At 38.7% G+C, this 23,360-nt stretch overlaps 1 protein-coding gene and 1 non-coding gene across 2 annotated transcripts; one reads left to right on the forward strand and one right to left on the reverse strand.

Annotated features, from left to right (window-relative positions):
- Nucleotides 1-1,239: 1,239 nt before the first annotated feature.
- pxdc1b (PX domain containing 1b) lies at nucleotides 1,240-22,842 on the forward strand. Its single transcript, XM_066676857.1, has 5 exons — nucleotides 1,240-1,969; nucleotides 13,588-13,679; nucleotides 14,388-14,505; nucleotides 14,741-14,852; nucleotides 18,120-22,842. The coding sequence occupies exons 1-5, from the start codon at nucleotides 1,714-1,716 to the stop codon at nucleotides 18,244-18,246; spliced, it is 705 nt and encodes a 234-aa protein (XP_066532954.1). The 5' UTR covers nucleotides 1,240-1,713; the 3' UTR covers nucleotides 18,247-22,842.
- LOC136670773 (U8 small nucleolar RNA) lies at nucleotides 17,501-17,632 on the reverse strand. Its single transcript, XR_010795654.1, has one exon. It is a non-coding gene; the product is annotated as a U8 small nucleolar RNA (small nucleolar RNA).
- Nucleotides 22,843-23,360: the final 518 nt, after the last annotated feature.

Below are 23,360 nucleotides of genomic sequence, written 5' to 3' on the forward strand. Positions count from 1 at the left end.
TGACAGACTGCAATAAGATCTTCTGACAGTGACCATCCAAATGCTTTTGACTGGTAATAACAGCTTGAGGTCTCACTGGACAGTCCCAGTTCTTAGAATCTTCAAAACAAAGAGGTTTGTTCTAAAAGGACTGACATTTTTCTTTTAACCACTAGAAAACAAGACCCAGACACTTGTAGACACTTATTCAGTTACCTCAAGTTGACCTCAATGTTTTTTTGCATTTTATGTTGAAGCAGCAGTAACTTGGAAAGGGAAAAGTGGGGGTGTTTGGTTTAGCTGCAGTGATTTGATTTCCACCAGAAGGGTGTTTAAGGAGTTCCACTGAAATTTTCAAGTAACTATGTACTTAAATGGGAAATATTCTACGCCTTTTTCCACATTTAGCCTCTTAACATCAATGATCAATTTAACATCAATGACCAGTGTCATACCTGTTGAAAATGAGCCTCTGCTTACTTTCAAACATGAGTAGTTCAGGGGTTAGGCACGAGGAGCAGAAAAGCTGGCATTTAGTCACATTGTCTTTGCTCTATATCTCATTTTTCACCATATTTAATCAGTGAACTCATTGTTTGTTATGATATTTTTTTAAACCTGTTCTTTGCACTCTCACAGTACTGTGATTGGAGAGACACAGACAGGTCACACACACACTAAAAATAATTTTTCCCCTTTCACACTGTGGGTTGGTAAGCACTCAATTTAATTTGCTGTTTTATTAATGTGGTAAAGTAGAAACTATTTCTGGAGGGATTTTAAAATGTAAATGTGAAGATAATCTACACGCCTGTGAATATTCATGATTTACTATATAAATACAATCTCTACAATGTGGCAGTTCACAGCGGATGTGCGCTGCTCTTCGGGAGCTTTCACATTCCTAACATAGCGGTACAGGGGCGGGCGGAGTTTTGTTCACCCGTTTAGCGACAAGCCACGCCCACTGTGCTGTGATTCGCTGTAGGTACCGCCACCTGCCATACGATTGGCTGCTGGGTTAGATCATACAGTCAAGCAGTCTATAACTGTTCCTGAAGAGTTACGTATTTATTTATTTAAGACATTGTTTGTTGTTGTTGTTGCTTTTTTGTTTGTTATTACATTTCCTACCCCTATTGGAGTCTTGGCGAGTGCGTATTCAGAGCCAATTTCAGCGCAGGAGGCAGGGCTTGCCTGAATACGGGCGGATTTAAAAATAACGTCTCAGAGTTAGCGTTAACAGGGAGCGAGAAGACGCGAGAGGAGGGAGCAGATGAGTTTATACTGTGGTTTTATAAAACTGAAGAAAAGCTTCTGTCATTAATAGTCTGTCTGGTAACTAGAAGAATTTGAGCTACGACCCAAAGCAGCTACCGGAGCTGAAGAAGCCGAAGAAGCGCGACCACAGCTGGGGATTTAACTTTTCTTGACAGTTGTGTATCTTCGGAGGAATATTAAGCAGCTGACACTGTCTTTAAGCAAAAGACGGGGCGTTTTTAACTTTGAGAACAGGTTCCGACACTCACTGCCATTTATAAAACGGCTGTTCTAGCAGTAGCAGCACTTAATGTGTTACGCTCCCGGTTTTGACAGTCAACGCCTCGGCGAGTCTGTGAGGTTCTCTTCAGGCCTTCGGCGAGTAGAGACTAACGGCTTTTCCCCCTTCTCCCCGTCTCCTGACGGATAGTTCTGTGTGAGTCTGGAAACAATGCTGGACTGAGGGAATCCATTATGGCTTCGGCGGTGTTTGAAGGAACTTCTCTGGTGAACATGTTCGTGAAGGACTGCTGGGTGAACGGAGTCCGGAGACTCATCATCAGCGGCTCGGGAGATGAAGAGGAGTTCTTCGAGCTCAGGACGGAGTGGTCGGACAGAAATGTTTTGTACTTACACCGGAGCTACTCGGACCTAGGACGACTCTTTAAAAGACTGCTGGAGTGTTTTCCAGAAGACCGGCGAGATTTGTCCAAGTCGACTTTTCTAGAAGGTTTGTACGTTATAAACAAGCTGCGAGGAGTTGAACGATACCACTTTTTATTTCGCGATACTGATACTAGTATTGAAACATTTAGTATTGACCGACAGTAAGCCGATATTTTCTTTGTATAACTTTATTTGCCTTCAACCATCTGCAAGTATATTAACTTTACAAAAAAAAAAAAAAGTATATATATATATTCAAAATTAGTTATTTTAAATTTTAAGCGTTCACTGCTACTTCACCAAAATGTCTAAAATAATGTTTAAAACCCCCTCCTGTCATCTATTAAATCTTGTTTATTTCCCAGAACATTTTAAACATATTTCCCAGAAAAAAATCAAAAGCTTTAAAAGTGCTACCCTTATCCACCCACTCCTCTGCTGCTCGCCTGTAGCTCGAAAGCTGGGATTTGCTGTTTCTCTGAATTTGCCTTTTTGAGGCTGTATTTGGAACACTGCAGTTTCAAAACAAAAAGATCAGCCATGGTTTTGAATGTTTTTTTTCTTCTCATGATACATCATTTCACAGCACTACACAGGCAAGTATACAAGGTAAAAACCTGACTTCCACTGCAGGGGCCGTTATCAGTTTTGTGTGACTGCTGATTTTATCTTATGCTGGCCATGTTTACAGAATCTCAGTTCTTGTTTTGAAACAGCTTCATCAGCCACATTTTGAAGTCAGATGGAGTTTGGACAAGTTTATCAGAATCACTTCTGTGACACACATATGACTGTCCTTTTGTGGACCAAGGTTCAAGTGATTTGCTTAATAATTCACTGAGCTGTCCACGCTGACACATAGCAGCTATCGTGTAGCTTCCAGCCTTTTAAACTGGTGATTCATTGACTGTATTCTTGTGAAATAATGAGCCTTTTCTGGACAGCATTCTCATATTCAGACAGTTCCTCTGCTGCTTTTCCAGAGTTAGCTTAGGAAATGTAGGTATAGGACAACCTTAAATTGGCAGAGAATTAGAGGATTTTAATAAAAACTCAAGGCAAGTACTGGTAGTATAATTTTTGAAACATGCACTGTTGTGCACATTTGTAAATCCAGCTGAAGACCACAAGTGCATCAGTTGTGTATTTTCTAAGCTGTTGATTCAGAGTGACTTTTATAGAGTTTAGACTTCAACCAACTTCAAATTGCCCATTCAAAAATGGTAAAACATATACTATAAAAATATCACATTTGCATAGTGCTGCATAAATCTTATAGTAGTTGTACTTCTTGTCTGGATACTATTGATAGGATTTGGATACTATTGATAGGATATTGATTTGGAACAGGAAAAATATCTGATGACTAAGCATCACTAAGTATCAATACCAGATGTTTGGGATAAAGAAACCCAAATTGTTTCCCTCTGGTGCATGGTAGTGTACCCTCAGTGTTGTAGTAGGACCTGAGTGATGTAGTGCAGTGTTTTGCAGTTGGTTAGAGGCCTTCCTGTACTGCCCAGTTCAGTCCTATCATGCACAAATGTTTAACCTTCAGCCAGTAATGAGGCTTCTCAGCACTCAAGAGGATGTTAAACTTAGTCGTGCAAGGGATTCTCTGGGGCTGGACTTGGCAAATACCACTAACAGTTCCAGATGCTAAAGATAAAGACACACAATTTATACCATGACTTGTCTCTCATCTTCTATCACAGGGTGTTTTGGGTTCACCAGCTTTTCTGCTCCCATTAAAAACTGAAGTTCACACGTGCCCTCTACAGACAAAGCTAATAACACCCACATAATACACAGACATTTATGCTCAAGCCAGCAAATGAACATATACACATAATTAAATATATAGGGATAAAGCCTAACATTGGCCACAATATTTTTTAAACACATGTAACACATAATCTCTTAACCAAGTTCTACCTCCGTGTTATTGTAAAATATAGTCTATCTCTAACAGCTGGCCTCTAAATGACTACCTAAGAAATTGATAGCTCCAACTGCAGTAACCAACAGAATGGTCTCATGGCTGCAACGTTTACATTCACATAAAAGAAATCCCTGATCTTTTAGACAAACATTAAGCATGAAGTCACACTCACTGCAGTGCATTGTCAAACACTAATAATGTTAAATACATCATAAATCAGACTGTTGTCTTTTCTATAACCATTACTGCAACAAATAAATTTAAAAAATCATATGTATTGTGCAGGTTACAATCTTTACAGTGTAGTCAGAGCTAATCCCATCACACAGGTGATATTAGTTTTTCCCATGCATCTTATAACACACATGTACTTCATAACCACTGAATGAATAGCTGCGTGTATTGGAAGTAATAAAATACTGGCAGTGTGAGAGCCATCAGGGTTGTCAAATTTCTATTGGTGTCATGTAGCATTATGAACGCTACTCCATCTACGTTACCTATGAATACTAACAGTAAAGTAAACACAGAATGATGTGGTAGAAACAAATATTTCCGGAATTTGTTTTAAAAACATTTTAGCACAATTCCTGTTGAAGATTTTAAGACTCCATTTCTTCACAGCAGGCCTTTTTCGTTGCAAAGAGAAGGCGACTTTGGTGCGTGTCTGTGTAATTAAGCTGTATGAAACATCATGATTATACAGCTACTCTTCGTTGGGATGGTATACTTTCAGCCTCCTTACTGCTCCAGGCTGCCATCGTTGTGCCACCAGCCACCATCCAGACACCACAGTTTTGTCGTCAATGGATTGGTGTCTGGCATGCAGCTTGAGGATGGCAGGAAGCCCAACTCGTGCCACATTTATAATCAGCCCTCTCTCGCATTGCTACTTCTCGCTATTGTCTGTGGGCAATGAAGCAGAGCGTGTTGTGGAAACTATATTCCAAAACAGCCTTTCTGCTTGATCTTCATCTCTCCCACATGGGAATAAACATCCACGTTGTTTGAAAACCCTGCTGCTAAAACAATGCACGATGGAAAAAAAAAAAGAAAACACAAGTGGGATATTACTCTCTCCCACCCTTATTCATCTTCGCTCTTGTTATCTTTCACTCCCTCTGTATTTTCATTCATCATGTGGCTCTCTGGTGGAGGTTTAGAGATACGATTAGATTTTGAGCTCTTCAGAGAATGAATTGTGTGCTTTCTATACATGTCACCTCTGTTAAGTTTCCTGCTGTATTATATAAAAGTCTGTAAATATAATTTGCTTCTTGCCTCTTACCCCCACGTTTAATATCCTGCCCAGCTCAATATTTAGTTTGCACTTCTCTAATTGCCATTGAGATGCAAGCTGGCGCTTAAGTGTTTGGGCTCTAAATTTACCTCCCTGGCTCCAGCTTCTCTCCACTGCCCATTCCAAAGGGTTGTTTTGTTACTCAGAGTCACCAAGGCAACAAGAGATATGGGCAGTGCTACTCTGGCCTGTATCATTGTTGATGGAATAGTGAAATAAATAGGAAAAACTTTATGCTAAATTCAGCTCATCGTAGCCTTTTAGACCACCCCCAAGTCTCATACAATAAAGGGGGCCAGTGTTAGTGGCATGTGAGTGGGTTGACATGAGAAACATGAAAAGCCTTGGCGAACTAAAGCATTCTGAACACAGTATAGCCATGTTTAGGACTTTTTTTCTTCTGTATTTCTTAGAAATAGTAGATATATATGACATGGCCAGTTTTGCTAAGTGCTCTAACCACCATCAATAACAGACTTATTACTTTTATAGTTATTATCCTAAGGCTTACTATTCAATAACTACTATTAAATATTTACTACCTTCTACATACATTCCCATATTCAATTTTGCATGTTGTGGACACTCTCATCCAGAACAGCTTACAAATGTATTCATGATAATGAGATTGAAGAATGTAGTGTTAGGACCCTAACTGGTGTAGCAAAGAGTTAGACATTTTCTAATCAATATGAATCAATGAATTTTCCTAAATCCACAAAAGATGTGTCCTATAATCATATCAAGCATCTGCATAAAGGAATGATTGTCCTCAAAAACCCACATAGCCTGTTTAAATCTGTGATTCTCAACCTGTTCTCAGAAAAAAGTATATTCTAATATATCTTTGAGATGTACTCTTTCATAGATTAAAATCTGTGACTGATTTTACAGTAAGTGTAGCGGCTTAGCCAAACGATAAGACCAGCAGCTTGGTTCACTACCTATTAAACGTGAGGAGATTATGTGATACATGATAATGTGATTCCATTTGCTGCTGTATCAGCTCTTATTTTTCTGAAAAAGGCTTTGCACGTGATACTGAAACATTGCTTTGAACACAAACATTAGTAAAATCAGGTAATGTTGTGCATCACAAATGCCACTCCAGCTTCATTCATTGGTTGTCTGTAACCACTTATTCAGTTCAGGGTCGCGGTGGTATAAACCTTATGCACAGTTGAAAATATTTTAGCAATGAAGGGACTTGTATCAAAGTAGTAGTATCAAACACTCAGGAAGATGTGTCTAAAAACCTTTGGACATACACTATATTGCCAAATGTATTCACTCACCCGTTCAAATCATTGAATTCAGCTGTTCCAATAACTTCCTTGGCCACAGGTGTATACAACCAATCACCTAGGCTTGCAGACAGCTCCAACAAACATTTGTGGTGTCATCCTCAGGAGGTCAGTGAATTACACTGTGTACCGTTATAGGATGCCACCTGTGCTAATACAGTTGTGAAATTTCCTTGTTTCTTCATATTCCACAGTCAAATGTCAGTGGTGTTATAACAAAGTGGAAGAGATTGGGAATGACAGTAACAAACTGGTAGACCATGTAACATGACAGAGAGGGGTCAGCGGATACTGAGGCACATGGTGTATATATGTCTCCAACTTTCTGCAGAATCAATTGCTACAGATTCATACAGACTATAGCTCAGATTAGCTCAAGAACAGTGCGTAGAGAGCATCACAGAATGGGTTTCCATGGCGGAGTAGCTACATCACCAAACACAATGCAATAAGCCTTACATCACCAAACACAATGCAAAGTGTCGGATGCAGTGGTGTAAAGCATGCTGCCTCTAGACTCTAGAGCAGGGGTGTCCAACTCCAGTCCTGGAGGGCCGGTATCCAGCAAATGTTGGTTATACCTCTGCTCACACACACCTGAGTCAACTCATCTGTTAATTGCCAGGTTTAAGGGGTGTGTTTTAGCAGAGTAATCACCAAACTTTGCTGGATACCTGCCCTCCAGGACTGGAGTTGGGCACCCCTGCTCTAGAGCAATGGAGACGTGTTTTCTGGAGTGAGGAATCACGCTGCTCCATCTGGCAATCCAGTGGATGAATCTGGGTTTGGCAGTTGCCAGGAGAATGGTATTTGTCTGACTGCATTGTGCCAAGCGTAAAGCTTGGTGGAGGGGAGATTATGGTGTTGGGTTGTTTTTCAGGAGTTGAGCTCAGCCCCTTAGTTTAAGTGAAAGGAACTCTTAATGCTTCAGCATATCAAGACATTTTGGACAATTGCATGCTTCCAAGTTTGTGGTAGATGTTTGAGGATGGCTCTTTCCTTTTCCAACACGAGTGCACACCAGTGCACAAAGCAAGGTCCATAAATACTTGGAGTGGAAGAACTTGACCAGCCTGCATAGAGCCCTGAACTCAACCTGACAGAACACCTTTGAGAAATTAGAGTGGAGACTGCGAGCCAGGCCTTATTTTCGAAGATCAGTTATCACAACATCACAAATGTGATACCTGGAAGAACGGTCAAAATTCCCATAAACACACTCTGCAGAGGGTGAGCCGACATCATATTAAACTCTATAGATTAATAATGGGATGTTGCTCACGTTCATAAGTGAATACTTTTGGCAAAATACTGTATCTATGTGTACTTTTTACATACAGCCTTGTTTGTTATTTTGGACACTTCTGAGAAAAAAAAACAGTTAAGGCATTTTAAGATGGCTGTAGAGCTAGTTGTTGACTTGAATGTTTGTTTGGGATTGCTCAAGAGAGAAAAGATATTTACACTTGTCATGCAACACAGACAAAAACAGATATCCTGGATCAGGTGGCAGAGAGTCTTAGTGTAGGCCACATCATGATGAGACATATCATTTCAGCAATACTTTAACAGTGTTGTGAAAAAGCAGATTCTTATCAGTGCTGTCTGTTTTAGCATACTCCATTATCTGAGATGGTTATTGTCAAGTCATTTGACTGTTGATCTTGCACAGTGACTGGGTGAAATAGTAAACAGAGGTCATGTTAAACCCTGCAAGGGAATTGCATTTAGAGTCCCTTAATTTTTGACTTTGAAAACATACTCACACAGATGCATAAGCACTGCTTAAAGCCTTCTTACAAGGAAGGCCATAAGCCCACAGGAAGTGGACACAGGAAATCAACATTTCCACAGGACATCCTCTCAGGAAGTACATTGTTGGATGCCAGTGAGGAATGTAGCCCACAGCTGGACTATGTGGTATCAGTTGTCATTTTTATAAGCTTACTTTCAAACCTACATAAACTGCTTTAGCGTGAGTTCAGGTCACAAATGGAGAATGACTGACAGACACATCCTGTCATGATTTGCTGTGTTCTGTGTATATCCCAAACATTCAATGGAGGCATCATCTGTTTTGTGTAAACCAGTCCTAACCCTGCCTGGTTTATACTTCTGTGGAATTACATACTTTAAAGTAACATGAACATGTGCTTTAGGGGCAGCATCCAAACTGTATCCCGCATCTACAATGTATAAAATGGAGCAACAAAGAATAAAGTCTTGCACTCCATTGTACAGAATGAATGGAATGAGGAGAATACTTGCAAGAAAAAAAAAACAAGATATAATTCGTAACTGAGAACCACTTTTGGGAATATTACACCATTGGGATCAATCTTGTTTGGATCTCGTGATTGTGGATACCAGACACCCAATCAACATTTATTTTACACCCAGCTCAGAAAAGCTGCACAGTGCGTAGTTGAAGTTCTGGAGGGTTGCATGTCAGCATGTGTACGAGCCTCTGCATGCTTACACGTGATCCGTAGTTTAGCTGGATCTATGCAGAAATATAACTACACATAAAATAAATGTGAACTGTACACTGGAAAACGTATGGTAAAATACTGGCCTAAACTTTCACCGTAAATTATACAGTGGCAACGCTTTACCATAGGAAAAAAATATAGTTTTGCCATATAGTTAACATTCATTTATTCATTCATTCATTCATTATCTGTAACCGCTTATCCAGTTCAGGGTCACGGTGGGTCCAGAGCCATGAATACTGAAATACTATAACAAATGGAAAAATGAGGCACAGCCATATTGCAAATAACCATTTATACAGCCGTTAAAAGGGTGTAGCACAGAAAGAATGAAGATAAGAGGCAGTATTTGGGCTTACTGATGAGATTTGAGGGTGACACACTCCAGCACTCGAACACGGACGGTGAACTCCTCTGACCAACATACATCTTGTCACACAAAACACCAAACCTGAACACACACAAACACATATAGTAGTCCCCCTACAAGGCCACTCCACTACAAAAACACCCCAGACACAAAGAAAAAACTTAAACACCGAATAACAGAAAAGTGGGAGCTGCTAGCCATGCTGAGAGCTTCCCCCATGAGTCCCAGCTCTTCAGACTCCTTGATCTTTGGAACAGCACGTATTTTACTGTTATAGAAACTGCAGAATTTACAATCATAGTATGACAGGGTATTTTTTCACTGTAAAATTTACAGACAGGACAAGACAAGAGAAAAATTGGCCTTGGTGGTTAAGTTGGACCTCTTTATTTCCCATCACTCAGACAGAGCAAAGCTAGCCAATTAGCTAAAAAACAGAAACTTATTGAGCATAGGGTGACCAGACGTCCTCTTTTACTTGAACATGTCCTCTTTTTTAGACTTAAAAAAATGTCCGTGCGGAATTTCACAAACGTCCGGAATTTTGTTTTTTGTTCTTTACATAGAACTTCGAGAAGCTTTGTAAAGGACCTAAAAGCACACACAGGTTCAGCTAAGCATTCAACGGCAGCGTTCAGCTACGCATTCACCCCCCCCCCCCCCCCCAGGACGTGTCCTCTTTTTCTGCATCTCAGATCTGGTCACCCTAATTGAGCAGGAATACTAGTTTATTTACTAGTTGTAATTATAAGTATACTCTAAATATTACCCAGCTGCAGCATATGGTAAATATTAACTTAATGCAGAAAAATGTTAAGTCAGTTTAGCTTCATCTGCATATGGCCTAATTTATATTTTGCTTCAGTAAATATTGTAGTAAGATTAAATACAAAAATGTTGTAATTAGTGATTTCTAATCCTAGTAGCTATGCAGCGAAATGAATGAGGAATTGGAACATGAGCCTATACAGGATTTAAGTGGATGAGAACAGTAACATTTGCTCTCCATTCTTAGGACTTTTTTTTTTTTTTTTTAAACTCTTGACTGAAAACATCAGATTCAACTCGAGAGCTGGGTAATTAGTCAGGAGTTTCAGGTGTGCCCTAAGCAAAAACCACTACAGTGCTGTACACTGGCCCAGAGCTGGGACTGGAAAACACTTCAATTAAGGAGCTGCCTTTTGGTCTTCAATATCCCTCAGCATCTTGACCATAAGCCTCTGATTTACGCAGGCCCTCAGTGCTGAGAGCAGACAATACCCCAGTTGGACATTTCCTGTCAACTAGTTAAACTGTTCTGTGTTTGCGTAAAAAAATAAAAAAATAGAAAAACAAAAACGTTGCATTCTTGACAATAATCTTAAACTGGGGAGTTTTAAAATATTTACCACAATCCAGTCGGGGATGGAAGAATCCCCAAGAACCAGCAGTGATTTAACCAGCTAATCTTTGCTGCCTTGCGGGATGATGTCATCAGCTTGGGTCAGCAGTAATGAAGAGCTGTTACATCAGGGCCGAGCCTGGCGTGCTCTGACACAGTATGAAGAGGCGGCTGTGTGGTCTCTATTGTGTGTATGAGTTAATGTGAGTCTGACTTTGTCACTTTGGTCATTCACATCATCATCATCGTCGTCGTCATGGGAAGAATGAAGTGTGTCTGAGTGGGTGGAGTTCACCTGAATAGACTATAACATAATCTGGGGTTTTTTTCTGTCTGTATGATTTCCTGTGAGGTCCAGAGACTTCTCTACTTTTAGACCATGAGAAAACTATCTGGAATTAAAAAAAACCACCACCCCTTTCCTGTTAATGTCTTGAAATGTTCGTCTTAGCTGGCCCTTTTTCTTTTGGTCTTTGGCCCAGACCTTCAAGTTACAGGCCTCTTGTTTAGAGTTTGAATCTGCCAGAGTTTTAGTGTAGAGTTAGCTGCGTGCTTTGTGTTGTACAGATATAAAACCTTTCATAAAACTAATACAAATTAAAACAAACTTAATAAGTTTCATTTTATGAGTGAATGATCAATGAATTAGGAACACCTACATACATTTGTTCTCCAATTCATCATTTCCAGCAGCGATGCTGTGTCTGATCCACTCACACCAGCGCAACACACAATAACACACCACCACCATCACGTCAGTGTCACTGCAGTGCTGAGACTGACCCACCAGTAAAAGCATACCTGCCCTGTGGTGGTCCTGACCATTCAAGAGCAGGGTAAAATGGGGATAAAAAAGAACGCAGAGAAAGAGATGGACTACAAAGTGCTCCTGTATGGTCAGTGGACAGCTGAGTGTAGATAAAAAGTACGTGTTCCTAATCAGACATTCAGTCTTATTTACAAAACTGAAGTCCTGTAAGTGGTAAATTAATTGTTTGACGCATAGACGCTAAACACTTAACAGATTGTCAATTTGTAATCGTCCATCCATCCATTATCTGTAACCGCTTATCCAATTTAGGGTCGCGGGGGGTCCAGAGCCTACCTGGAATCATCGGGCGCAAGGCAGGAATACACCCTGGAGGGGACGCCAGTCCTTCACAGGGCAACACAGACACACACACACATTCACATTCACTCACACCTACGGACACTTTCGAGTCGCCAATCCACCTGCAACGTGTGTTTTTGGACTGTGGGAGGAAACCGGAGCACCCGGAGGAAACCCACGCGGACACGGGGAGAACACACCAACTCCTCACAGACAGTCACCCGGAGCGGGAATCGAACCCACAACCTCCAGGCCCCTGGAGCTGTGTGACACTACCTGCTGCGCCACCGTGCCGCCCCAATTTGTAATCGTCTTTTTTAAAATGCCATAGCGTAGGCCAAAGGGGATAAAGGCCACCAGTATTGGGCCTCTGTACATTTGGTATTAGTTGCAGCGATATATGAAATGTACTCATTCAGCATATTTACCTAACCCCACTTATGGATGTCAACTATCACATTTTTACATAAACATTCCAACATTTAGTCTAGAACCTTCTCAGAAGATTAGAAACTGTCACTGCTGCAAAAGGGGACAAACTAACATTTAATTCCTTAATTTTAGAAGGATTATTGTTGAGCAGGTGTCCACAAACTCCTTTATATGTAGCATGTAGTGTAACATATTTGTAACAGAAAAGTAGCTGTTACTGCAGCATTAGGAACATTTCTACAAATTTCATTCATCCTCTGTAAATGTTTCATCATGTTCAGGGTCACAGTGGGTCCCGAGCCTCCATAGAGCCATTGGTGAACAAAGTTCACCATCCCACACTCAAAAAGTTACTCCCACACTCACCTGTGGACAGTTTTTATAACCACTCAATTTTGCCTGTTTTTTGGATTGTCGGAGGAAACAGAACACACCAACACAGAACAGACAGTGACCCAAAGCATGCAGGCAGGGTACCCAACTAAAAATAGGTGCCAAGTTAACTGGCACTATGGCGACCCCTAATGGGAGCAGCCGAAAATAAAAATAACAGATTTGCTACAGATATTCAATCAGAGAGTAATTTATATATTCAAATAGTTCTTTGACTTGTTTTCAGAACATATAAATGGGAATAGCACTTCAGACAACATGTGAATAGCACTTGCTTGAGCTCCTCAAGGTCATCTGCAGTGCCTAGCTTCACTTAACACTGTTTTTGCCAAGTTTTTAGAACTACTGAATCATATATTATCTTGCTTCTGACACCCCTGTGTGCTGCAGAATGTCAGCTGGAGGATTTTTTTTTAAATGTGCACTGTTTTGAATAGAACACAGATAACGTTTACCATTGTTTGAATAGAAAGGTTAGCATTGTCAGCTGGTGGTCAGCTTTTTGCTAACATTTGAGCTAGCCTTTACTGCGACTACAGAGAATGTCTGGAGTCTGCCCAGTTGCTTTTGTATGTGTTTCTATGGGTGCTTAGATAAGACTGCTTTATGTGCAAAAAGGTCACAGCTATTTGTGAGGGTTTTCCAGAGATATGGTTAAAATAACCTAATGTAAAAAATGTGGTTGATATTATGCAGCCGGATCCATGAGTATGAGCTGCAGAAGGCGTTATAAAATTAGTCTAGACTCTGTGCATAATTTGTGAAACGGTACTTGGCCTGTGGAACTGTATAAGTAAATCCACATGTTATATTGTTCAATACTGAAGCCCTTGGTGTATGTTTGTGATAAATACACCCTGCTTAAAATCCTTGCTGACCATATCATGATGGAGATGTTGTTAAGTCTCAGGCTACTATGAGTTCTGTTATAATTGTTTTTCTCTACTACGTCCACAGGTCTTGTGAAGATTAAAGAAGCAAAAGACATAGAGGTCAAGTTAAACGAGGTGGAAAAGCTGCTAAAGAACACCATCAACATGCCATGGAAGGTGAGGGTTTACTACACCTGATGCCAATACTAATATGCTGTACACATTCACGGTTCAAAATACACTAAAATGCTGTGGACTCTGGCTTATAAATCAAGGGTAATTAGCGTTTCTCTACTTTTCTGAAAAGGCCTTACACAGGATGTGGGAACATTGCTGTAGGAGTTCAATGGCATTCAGCCATGAAAGCATTAGTCAGCTCAATTACTTATGTTATATGAATAACGAAAGCCACTCCAACTCATTGTAAGATGGTGATAAAGTTCTATTACTCAGAGAGTGCAGTTCAACTACTCAAGAGGCCAATGCTTAGGGGCTGTAAACTCCACTGGCCAACACTTGGTATTGATCATATGTCCTTTAATTTGTGTGCACCTGCTCATTTCTACTGACTCTTTTCTGTTGAGATTATACACACAGTGTATCTACAGATGTATGTCTGTGACCTCAACAGCTGCACTTTAAAACAGCGGAATTCACAAATGATAAATTAGAGGTGTCTACAAATGTTTGTTTATAAAATATATGTGCTGTATGTTCAATTGGAAAACACGTCATGTTCTGGGATTATTAGCACTTACTTGTTGACCCCAATTGTAGTCATAAGTAGCTGTAAGTAGCATATGTTTTATTTATTTATTTTTGCTTCCAGTAATATAAATTTGCCAGCTAGAAAATGCCTGTGGCTAATGCTAATATGCTGTTTAGTTTTCCAGGTCAGAAGTTGTCTTAACATTCTTTGAACGTTCACCACTTGATCAAGTGCTGAGAAATGACAACATCCACAAGATACAGCCATGTTTTCAGAGCCCAGTCAAGATTTCAGGTATGCACAGACTTTAGGTAACGCAGGGAGAGAGTGAACCTACAATTTATTTTATAGCCAGATACTTCAGCAATTCATCTGGAATTTTTTGTCAATTAGTTTTTTCTTTAAAGCTGTTCTGAAACAATGCATTCATTAATTAATGGTCCAAAAAGCATTTACACAATCAGTTAAGAACAAATGCTATAAGCTCATTACACTTGTTTATTTATTTATTTATGTTTTTTTTTTTCAGAGATAATGAGGTCTAATGGGTTCTGTCTGGCAAACACAGAGACCATTGTATTTGATGAGAATGTTCCACTGGATAAAGAGAGACCCTCCTCTACAGACTCAGCCGAGCATTCGTGAGTTCCTTTTTTAAAAGCTTGAGTTTAGTTTTAAAATGCGTATTCTATCAAAGCTGCATTCGCTTTGCTTTTTTTTGTGTGTTTTCAAAAGAGCGTTAGACTCTTAAAACATTAAGAAAAAAACAATTTCTGACACTGTTGCCAACGTGAGGATGTCCAATTAAAACCAGATTATTTTCAATTTTGCAGACATTTTTAAATACTCTAGAATACTAAGTGTTAGGTTTGGTCAATAACTTGGGGCACTACATTACAGAACGTAATGGGAACAAAACCCACACAACTCCATCATGGTTAAATTTCAAAAGCATATGAAATGAATATCAATCAATTTTTTTTATCATGTGTTAAATACTAAAACACAAAATAATACTGTTCTATGAGAAGAATGGATGAAAAATAAGAAAAATAAAAGGTAATCAACAAAAACAAAACAGCAAAGAATTCTGGGTATCTCCTACTCCTCCTCCTCAACACCACTAAAACACTTTGCTTTCTTTTTCTTGAATTTAATTAATGTATCTATTAAGTTGTGTCAGGAAATAAAATTTACCTTAATATAAAGGAAAATATAATTTAAATGTAAAGTATATACTGCATATAAAACATGTTTCTGTTAAAATGATAGGTAAGCTGAATCCACAACTTCTAGATTACGGTTTTCAGACACATACAGAAAACAAGAAAACTGAAAGATAAGGATCATGTAACAATATATATTTTTCCATCCAAGATTTGACCAAGAGGAAAATTCCTTGAAAAAAAGGTTCATCACACACAGGAAGTACCTTTGACCAGCACTTCCTTCCCTGGGTGTGAGAAGGAAACTCAGGAATGAAATTCAAAACCCACCCTCGCAGAGCCTTTTAATAATGACATTTCACACACAGACAGACCACACACAATGAGTGGGTTTTTTTTTTCACTAACATTAATCCATGTAAATTTCAGAAAGTCAGTGATAGTTATGCACAGTTAAGTTATTAATTCATTCAGGTGCTGCTTGTAATCTAGAAGACAATGATTAATTAAAGGGCCCTACAAATACACACATAGTACCATATACATTTTTCTATTAACAAAAATGTATTTCGGGTTTGGTTTGTTATCTGTCCTAAATAATAGCAATGTAAAATTCCACATAAAATGCAGCTTTTTATACATTGCTTCAAAGTTCATAACAAAATGAACAGACAAAACCAGTGAGATTTCTTGTTTCACTGATTCAGAATGTTATAAACTTTTCTTCCACATTCTCTCATGATCCATGTTCCTAGGGTGATTTGACCAGAATTACAGTCACAAAGTCCTTTCTTGGTCTCTTAAATCAAACCTGATAATTAAATATGCTATTATTTATTATATTATAAGAATGGGTTTACTTCATACTTGATATTGTATACAGAATCAGAAAGTCAGGGTAAACTACATATCCACAGTGTGTTTTGAAAATACCACCAACATTAAATTAGCTCAAACCTGGAACAACCTAAATATCAGTTTCATAAATGTAATAATTTTATTTGGGGTTTTCAAATATTAGCCCAAATAGACAAAAGGAAACACAGAACATACCCTTTGTTTTATTTCAGGATTCAGTATTGATAGTAGACTTCAGAACACAGTAAGAAAATCTGCTATGGCTTTCCTTAACTAAGAATTTTTGAGCAACCAAAAAGTTAAGTAGCATATAAACCTTCTTAAACACTTTTTTCACAGATCTGCATTTTTAAAAATGAAAACATTAAATTAAATCTCTTAAGACATCCATGGTAAGCAGTTAGTGGATCAATCTGTATGATAAAGAATCAGAGAGGATTCATCAAGGTACTATATTTCCCAGATAAATGTGAATCCTAATCACACAATCAGTGAATCCGATCATCATATTCTTCATTATTGATACCTCATTATTGTAGCATACACTTACTTCATCTGGATTTCACCCTGGAAGCTACTAAATGGTACATTTTACTTTGAATAAATTTGCATAAGCAGCAGAGTGTAGTATTTTGTTGAATGTTTAGAACTTCTTTGTTTGGCCAGCCTTTTATTTAGCACGGAAAACAAGCTTATGTCCTTAGTTTTTTTTTTTTTTTTTTTTTTTTTTTTTTTTTTTTTTTTTTTTTTTTTTTTTTTTTTTTAAATTATGTTATTCTAAGTGTTCTACTAAAAATCCATACAACTTCTAATCAATGCCTATTTCTCCTGTAGATAATTTTAATAATAACACAGACATTTTACTAGGACTGTTGCAAATATTTTATTTGGTATGGACATCACACAGCTTCAAAATGGCTACAGTGACAGTGAGTTTGTTTTAGTATGTGACAGGCAAGATGGTAAAAATATTCTTCTTAAACAAAATTAATTTAAAATGAACATTTATGTGTAGAATAAGATTAAATTATATTTCATAATGACAGCTGCTGAAAATCAGACACAAGTTAGAGTTATGTTTGTGATAAATCATCTTTAAAGGGTAATTAACTTCATGGAATATTCATGTGAATCCTTTTATTTTTAAATCTGAAAATTAACTCACACTGTTTTCATTTCAATGAGTATAAAAATTTTAAAGTTTTGTATAGCACTTGCAAGAACACTCTCAGCAATCATCTTTAAAAATACTTCATAAAAAAAAAATCAGAAAGGATTCATCAAAGTGTTGTTGTTCTTTGACAAATGCAGATGTAATCACACATTCATTGAACCTATTCATCATGTTCTGTAGCCTTATTTCTAAGGCAACAGGCAAGGATGTACCTCACTGATGTAACCCAATGCTCCTTCATTGTACAGATTTAACAAATGCACATGCATTTTGGATTATGGTAAAGTGAAAGAGATATATGTTAACAATGTGTTGAAAATGGCAACAATTATTATTGTATACACATCAAATTAATTGTAACTTGAAATTCCTAAGTGGTGAATTTTACAGATTAAATTGTGTCTTGGGGCTCTGCATATATTAACATAAATTAGCATAAAGATACAGAGCAATCCTATTGGTGGACTTCACACTTGTGTGAGACTTAATTAAAACAGATTTTTTTCGCATGGAGGATTTTACTAAACCTAGTGATATGTGAATCAATGGCAATTAATCAATAACAATTTCTCCAACAGATCTCATAGAAATGTATTGCCAATTAATCAATAACAATTTACAGAGCTAACACTGGAATGAGTGATTGTCATGGAAAAATCAAAATATTTCTTGCTCCTGTTCAACTAATCTTTTATTTTCTACCCCTACAGGTACGAGGACGATGGGAAGGAGTGTCTATCTGTGGAACAGGACCTCAGTGATGATGATACAGAGGCTTACGTGACCAATCTTTCCTACTACCACTTGGTGCCCTTTGAAACAGACATCTTGGAATGAAGGGAAACATTCCTCACATGTGTGCAGATGCTAACAGGAGATATTTAAACCTCCACTGGGGCTGATGGCTGGGCATGGAGACTTGTGAGCCTAGCTGCTAAAAATGGCTAATAGAGATAGCGGTGTTTAGACAGAGGTCTTCATTTAGTCAGTACAAGCTCAGCAGATTTCTGCTGTTTGTGGGTCGGCTATTCTCTCCCGTGCCTCTGGAGCTGATCTAACAGGTGCCTTGGTCCTAAGCCTGGACTTCATCAAGATATTATCTGCTAGGGCAAAGGAGACACAGTTATAAATGAACACATCAATTGTAATCATGAACAACAACAGGACCAGAGCAAACTCAGAAAAACTTTTATTTGAAATTTAATTAAATGTGAATCCACTGAATGGAATTTAAAATTCTGTGATATATTGCTGCACATTTGTTGGCTGATTTCAGCTAGCAATGTAGGATTTGCCGTTTAGAAATAGAATTTAAACAATGAACATTCAGATAGTTCTCAAAGTCCTTTGATATGAATATGTTTGTCAGTTGTAGAAAGAGCGGTTTTATGGGAGGCAACTTGTGAAGTTTCAGAAGTTAATAATCAGTAAAAATGAATGTGGTGATTTGCTAGGTCAAAACGTAACCTAAGACCTCAGTATTATAAATAATCAACAGGTAGCGTCGCAACAGGTAGCTGTCGCACAGCTCTAGGGTTCTGGGGTTGTGGGTTCAAGCCCTGCTCCAAGTGGCCGTCTGTGAGAAGCCTGGTGTATTCTCCCTACGTCCATGTAGGTTGCCTCTGGGTGCTCCGGCTTCCTCCCACGGTCCCAAAACAAAAGTAGGTAGATGAGTTGGCTATTCAAAAAGTGTCAATAGGTGCGAGTATGTCAGTGGATGTGTAAGTGTGTGTGTGTTGCCCTGCAACGGACTGCACCCCCACCCCATGCCTTGTGCCCAGTGATTCTGGGTAGGCTCCAGACACACCACAACCCTAAACTGGATAAGTGGATACAGACAATGAATTAATTGAATAAGACAAATACATGATGACACATTGTCACTGGGGAAAAAAAAAACTTGGAAGATGATGTGGGCACAATGGTGATAAATCACCATTCTCGTTTGGGGAAAGTTGTTTCAAGAGTTTAACAGCTTCTGTGTAGTTGTTTTCCCCTTTCAGTTTCAGCTAGAAAAAAATATGATGACATTTATCCATCTGGTGCTTGGTGAAAGGGCGGCCAATTGAACTAGTTCCCCTAGTTCCACATTTAAATGGTGCTGTATTTAAATATAATTTCAGAGCTCTTGGCTTGGACTTGTCGTAGCTTTTGAAAGGCCTGGCCTCTACTAGAGTAGGAGTTGAAGTTGAAGTCAGTGTTGAAAATCTATATTTAATCATATAGTCATTATTTTAAAGTGACTGCACTGTGCAGGGTGTCTTCTGCAAGGAAGCAGTTGGAGGTCATTACCGATGAAAAGCTGTCATCTGTTCCGTTTCCACAGATATGGGGGCTGGGAATCTTGACAAGAAGACCATTATCCAGACTGTTTACAATAGATTTTTTTCAAGCAACATCAGCATTATTACTTCAATGCTACGTTAGGTATTTGTTGTTTACAGAGCAAAACATCTGTCTAGATTTTGTCTACAGTGTATTGTACTTGTTTATAATCTTTATTGTTACCTAAATGTCGACAACCTTAATTTGGTTGGAGAAGGAAGGTAGTAATTTGAGTAAATGTAGGGCAACAAGGAGAGATGTAAGATACACTCTAGTTCAAAACATTTGAAATCACTTGGCAACTTAAAAGCTTTTATTATTTTATTCAGTGATAAACCTTATAGGCTGGTGGATCATAAACTGCATATTATATCCAATAGATTTACATGTTCTACTAGGGTGACCAGACGTCCTCTTTTACCCGGACATGTCCTCTCTTTTAGACTTAAAAAAATGTCCGGGCGGAATTTCACAAACGTCCGGGATTTTGTTTTTCTAGAACTTACATAGAACTTCGAGAAGCGTTTCTTTCACAAACTAGTCCCGCCCTCCCCTACTCCGATTGGTTCGCTTGAGTGAGAAGGGGCGTGGTAAAGTAGCCTAAAATCTTCTGATTGGACGGACTGACTGTAGCGCTACCGTTATTGGTCGATAACCTTCTCTGTAAACATTTAATTGGTTAGTCTGCACGTCAGTAGTCCTTGTTTACGTCAGGCAAAGCTCATGTACCCACCCTCATCTCGAGCAGCTATGCCGAAACGTAAATGTAAGTTCTCGGGTGAATTAAAAAAGAAATTCCCATGTTTTGTGTAGCAAATAAAGGTGTAAAGGACCTAAAAGCACACATAGGTTCAGCTAAGCATACAACGGCAGCAAGGGGCGACCCCCCCCACCGAGACGTGACCTCATTTTCCCCATCTCAGATCTGGTCACCATAGTTGTACATATTATTTGATGTACTGGGGAGTAGCAACAAAGTATTTAATAATACATTTTGGTGTCTTTTCAAGTATTATTTTTACTTTATCAAGTAAAAACAGTAGATCTACAGGTTGCTAAGTTTGGAATTGTATGTTAGATTTCATACTTCTACTAAATGTGTCAAATTTAATTGTACGCCACTCAAGACAAGACCATTTGCCAAATATTTAAATTAGATTAGATTTGTACAGTCTTTACAAGTTGTAGGACGATCCAGAATGTATTCTGACAAGAGTGATTGAAAAGAAGCTAAGCTTTTCCCCTGCTCACATGAATGGTAATGGCCTAAATATTCACTTGGCACAAGGCTCCTTGCTTCTACACAAACACACACTTGCCCCATCCTACTTCCAATCTATTTTGTAATGCAGTCATGCTCACACTGCCGGCCGTGAGAAAGTTCCGCTCTTTCACAGCCATGCTGTGAAACTATTTTTCTGCCTTTTTCTCAGCACTGTCTCCTTGTCAGAGTTGAAAGCATACAATTAAGGAATAACACGGGACACGTCCGTTTACACGAAGGAGTTTAATATTTGTATTTTTCTTTGGAATGTCAAAATGAGAACTCCATTTACCAACTGAATGGAAACTGACTTCCAAGGGTAGCCAATCGATGCTGGATCACATTGAATGGGCTTTTATCTCCACTGCTTTATTATTCATGATCCCAGCAGGCTCGGGCATCTGCTAATCATGTCTAGAAGGGAGCCAAACATTCCTATGTGGCTCTTGGGTCCTGTTCCAAGCCCCATAAACAGTGTGCTTTCTCATTTTCTTCCATTGCACAGCTGACACTGCAATTTGAGGGTGGAAAAAAAGAGCTTCCCTTAAACTGTATTTGCTTAAACTGAGTGATCAGCTGAAACAAAGACAAGAAAAGCACATTTTAGTACGGTGCTGGAGTTTGGCCACAGCAGTATTTAATCTAAGCACTCAAGTCAGATTAGAAAACCTTACTTGGACACTTTCTAGATTTAAGTACCCTCTGGAGGCTTTTGGGCCTAGATAAAACTTGCATTTTTGCTTCGGTCTGTCTAGCGCTTACTGACTACAGTGATAATAAGGAAAGGAGTTCGTTAAAGGGGATGTTCGTCATTAAAATCTGCAAAGTCACTCATGGTGCTTGTGAGCTGAACTGTTTTACTGTAAAGACATTTCTCTTTTTTGTGTGTGTGTGGTGGGTTTTGGAACTGAAAAGAGAACTCACATGCCTTCTGAGTTTATATATCGTCACTGTCCAAAGACAAAAACCTGTATGTCCAAAATAGTAACTTTATTGAAGAAAACAACCTTCTTAACTTTAAACGGAAGTCAAAGTAATTTTGGAGCCTTTCTGTTAAATACTTTACACAATGTGAAGGACAGCTGTTGGGTTCAAATGATGTAAAAAATGGAGATACATGTTCTTTTAACAGTGACCATGTATAATGTTGATTATGGTGTACAAGTTGTATATATAAAATATAAAAAAAGCACCTCTCACAGTACACAAAAAGCAGTGGCTGCATCTCATATGCCTTGCACTCCTCATGCTCATGCAAACGTGTGTGAAACAACCAGGATGTACAGTGTGTCTGCGTGCATGAACTCGTGGGAAAAATGTATGGTTGTCTGTGTGGGCCTTGGCCCGGTTTGCAGGCCCACCTGTGCCTATGCCTCTGGTGCAGCACTTTTACAGGCATTAAACTCTTAAGACGTCTGGTTCCGATCACCATCAATGTGAACACTTCTAATCCTTTCATATCAAATCATTCTGAATGAATCTGTGTATATCTTAATGATGTAATAATACAGATAGAGGGAAGAGTCTGTGAAATGCCTTTAATTAGAATTTTAAGAGAAGACCAAAGCTTTGAGATGATCATGTAGCGTTTTTATTCCATTTTTATTTAACATATTTATTTTTCTAAGTGTAATTATGAATAGGTTAAACATTGGCCATAATTATAATTCCATGCTGTGTGACTGGTTGTGAGCCTATGCAATTAGGAGCTGCAATGCAGTGCCTTTTTTTTTTTTTTTTTTTTTTTTTTGAGTGGATGTCCAAAAGCATAGGATTACAACTCATCAGTACTAATTATAATAATGCTTACTTACTTGTCTTATGCATTTAATGTTCAATTTGAATACCATGCCATTAAATCTTAAAAAAAAAGTCTTATTATTGTCTTATTTCTGATTATCATTACTAATTTAATGTAATTTCAGTTTCATGTAGGTTTTGTTCTTCCAGAACAAAAATAGCTTGATATCATATTTATTTAATGTAGAGCAAAAACCCTAGGTTCATGTCTACCGTGTTTCCCCGATAGTAAGACACCCCCGATAGTAAGACGCAGTGTGGGTTTTAGGGGGGTCGGCTAATGTAAGACGTACCCCGAAAGTAAGACATAGTAAACTGTACGTTGGAAAAATATAAGCCATAGTACCGGTACCTTTTGCTGCATTAACTGCGGGATGCGGAATGATCTGGAGCGGAATGAGCGGAGGGATGTGGAGGCCGCGGGAGCAGCAGTAATGTTTTCCGTGGTCCAACACCCAGCCTCAGTGCCCTCGTGCAGCCGCTGGTGGCCGCTCTGATTGGCATGGCCATGGAATAAATCTGTTTTATCTTCCAGTATAACATATTCAAACTGTTCGTTCTT

The sequence above is a fragment of the Hoplias malabaricus genome, chromosome 1 (assembly GCF_029633855.1).
Source record: "Hoplias malabaricus isolate fHopMal1 chromosome 1, fHopMal1.hap1, whole genome shotgun sequence".
NCBI lineage: Eukaryota > Metazoa > Chordata > Actinopteri > Characiformes > Erythrinidae > Hoplias > Hoplias malabaricus.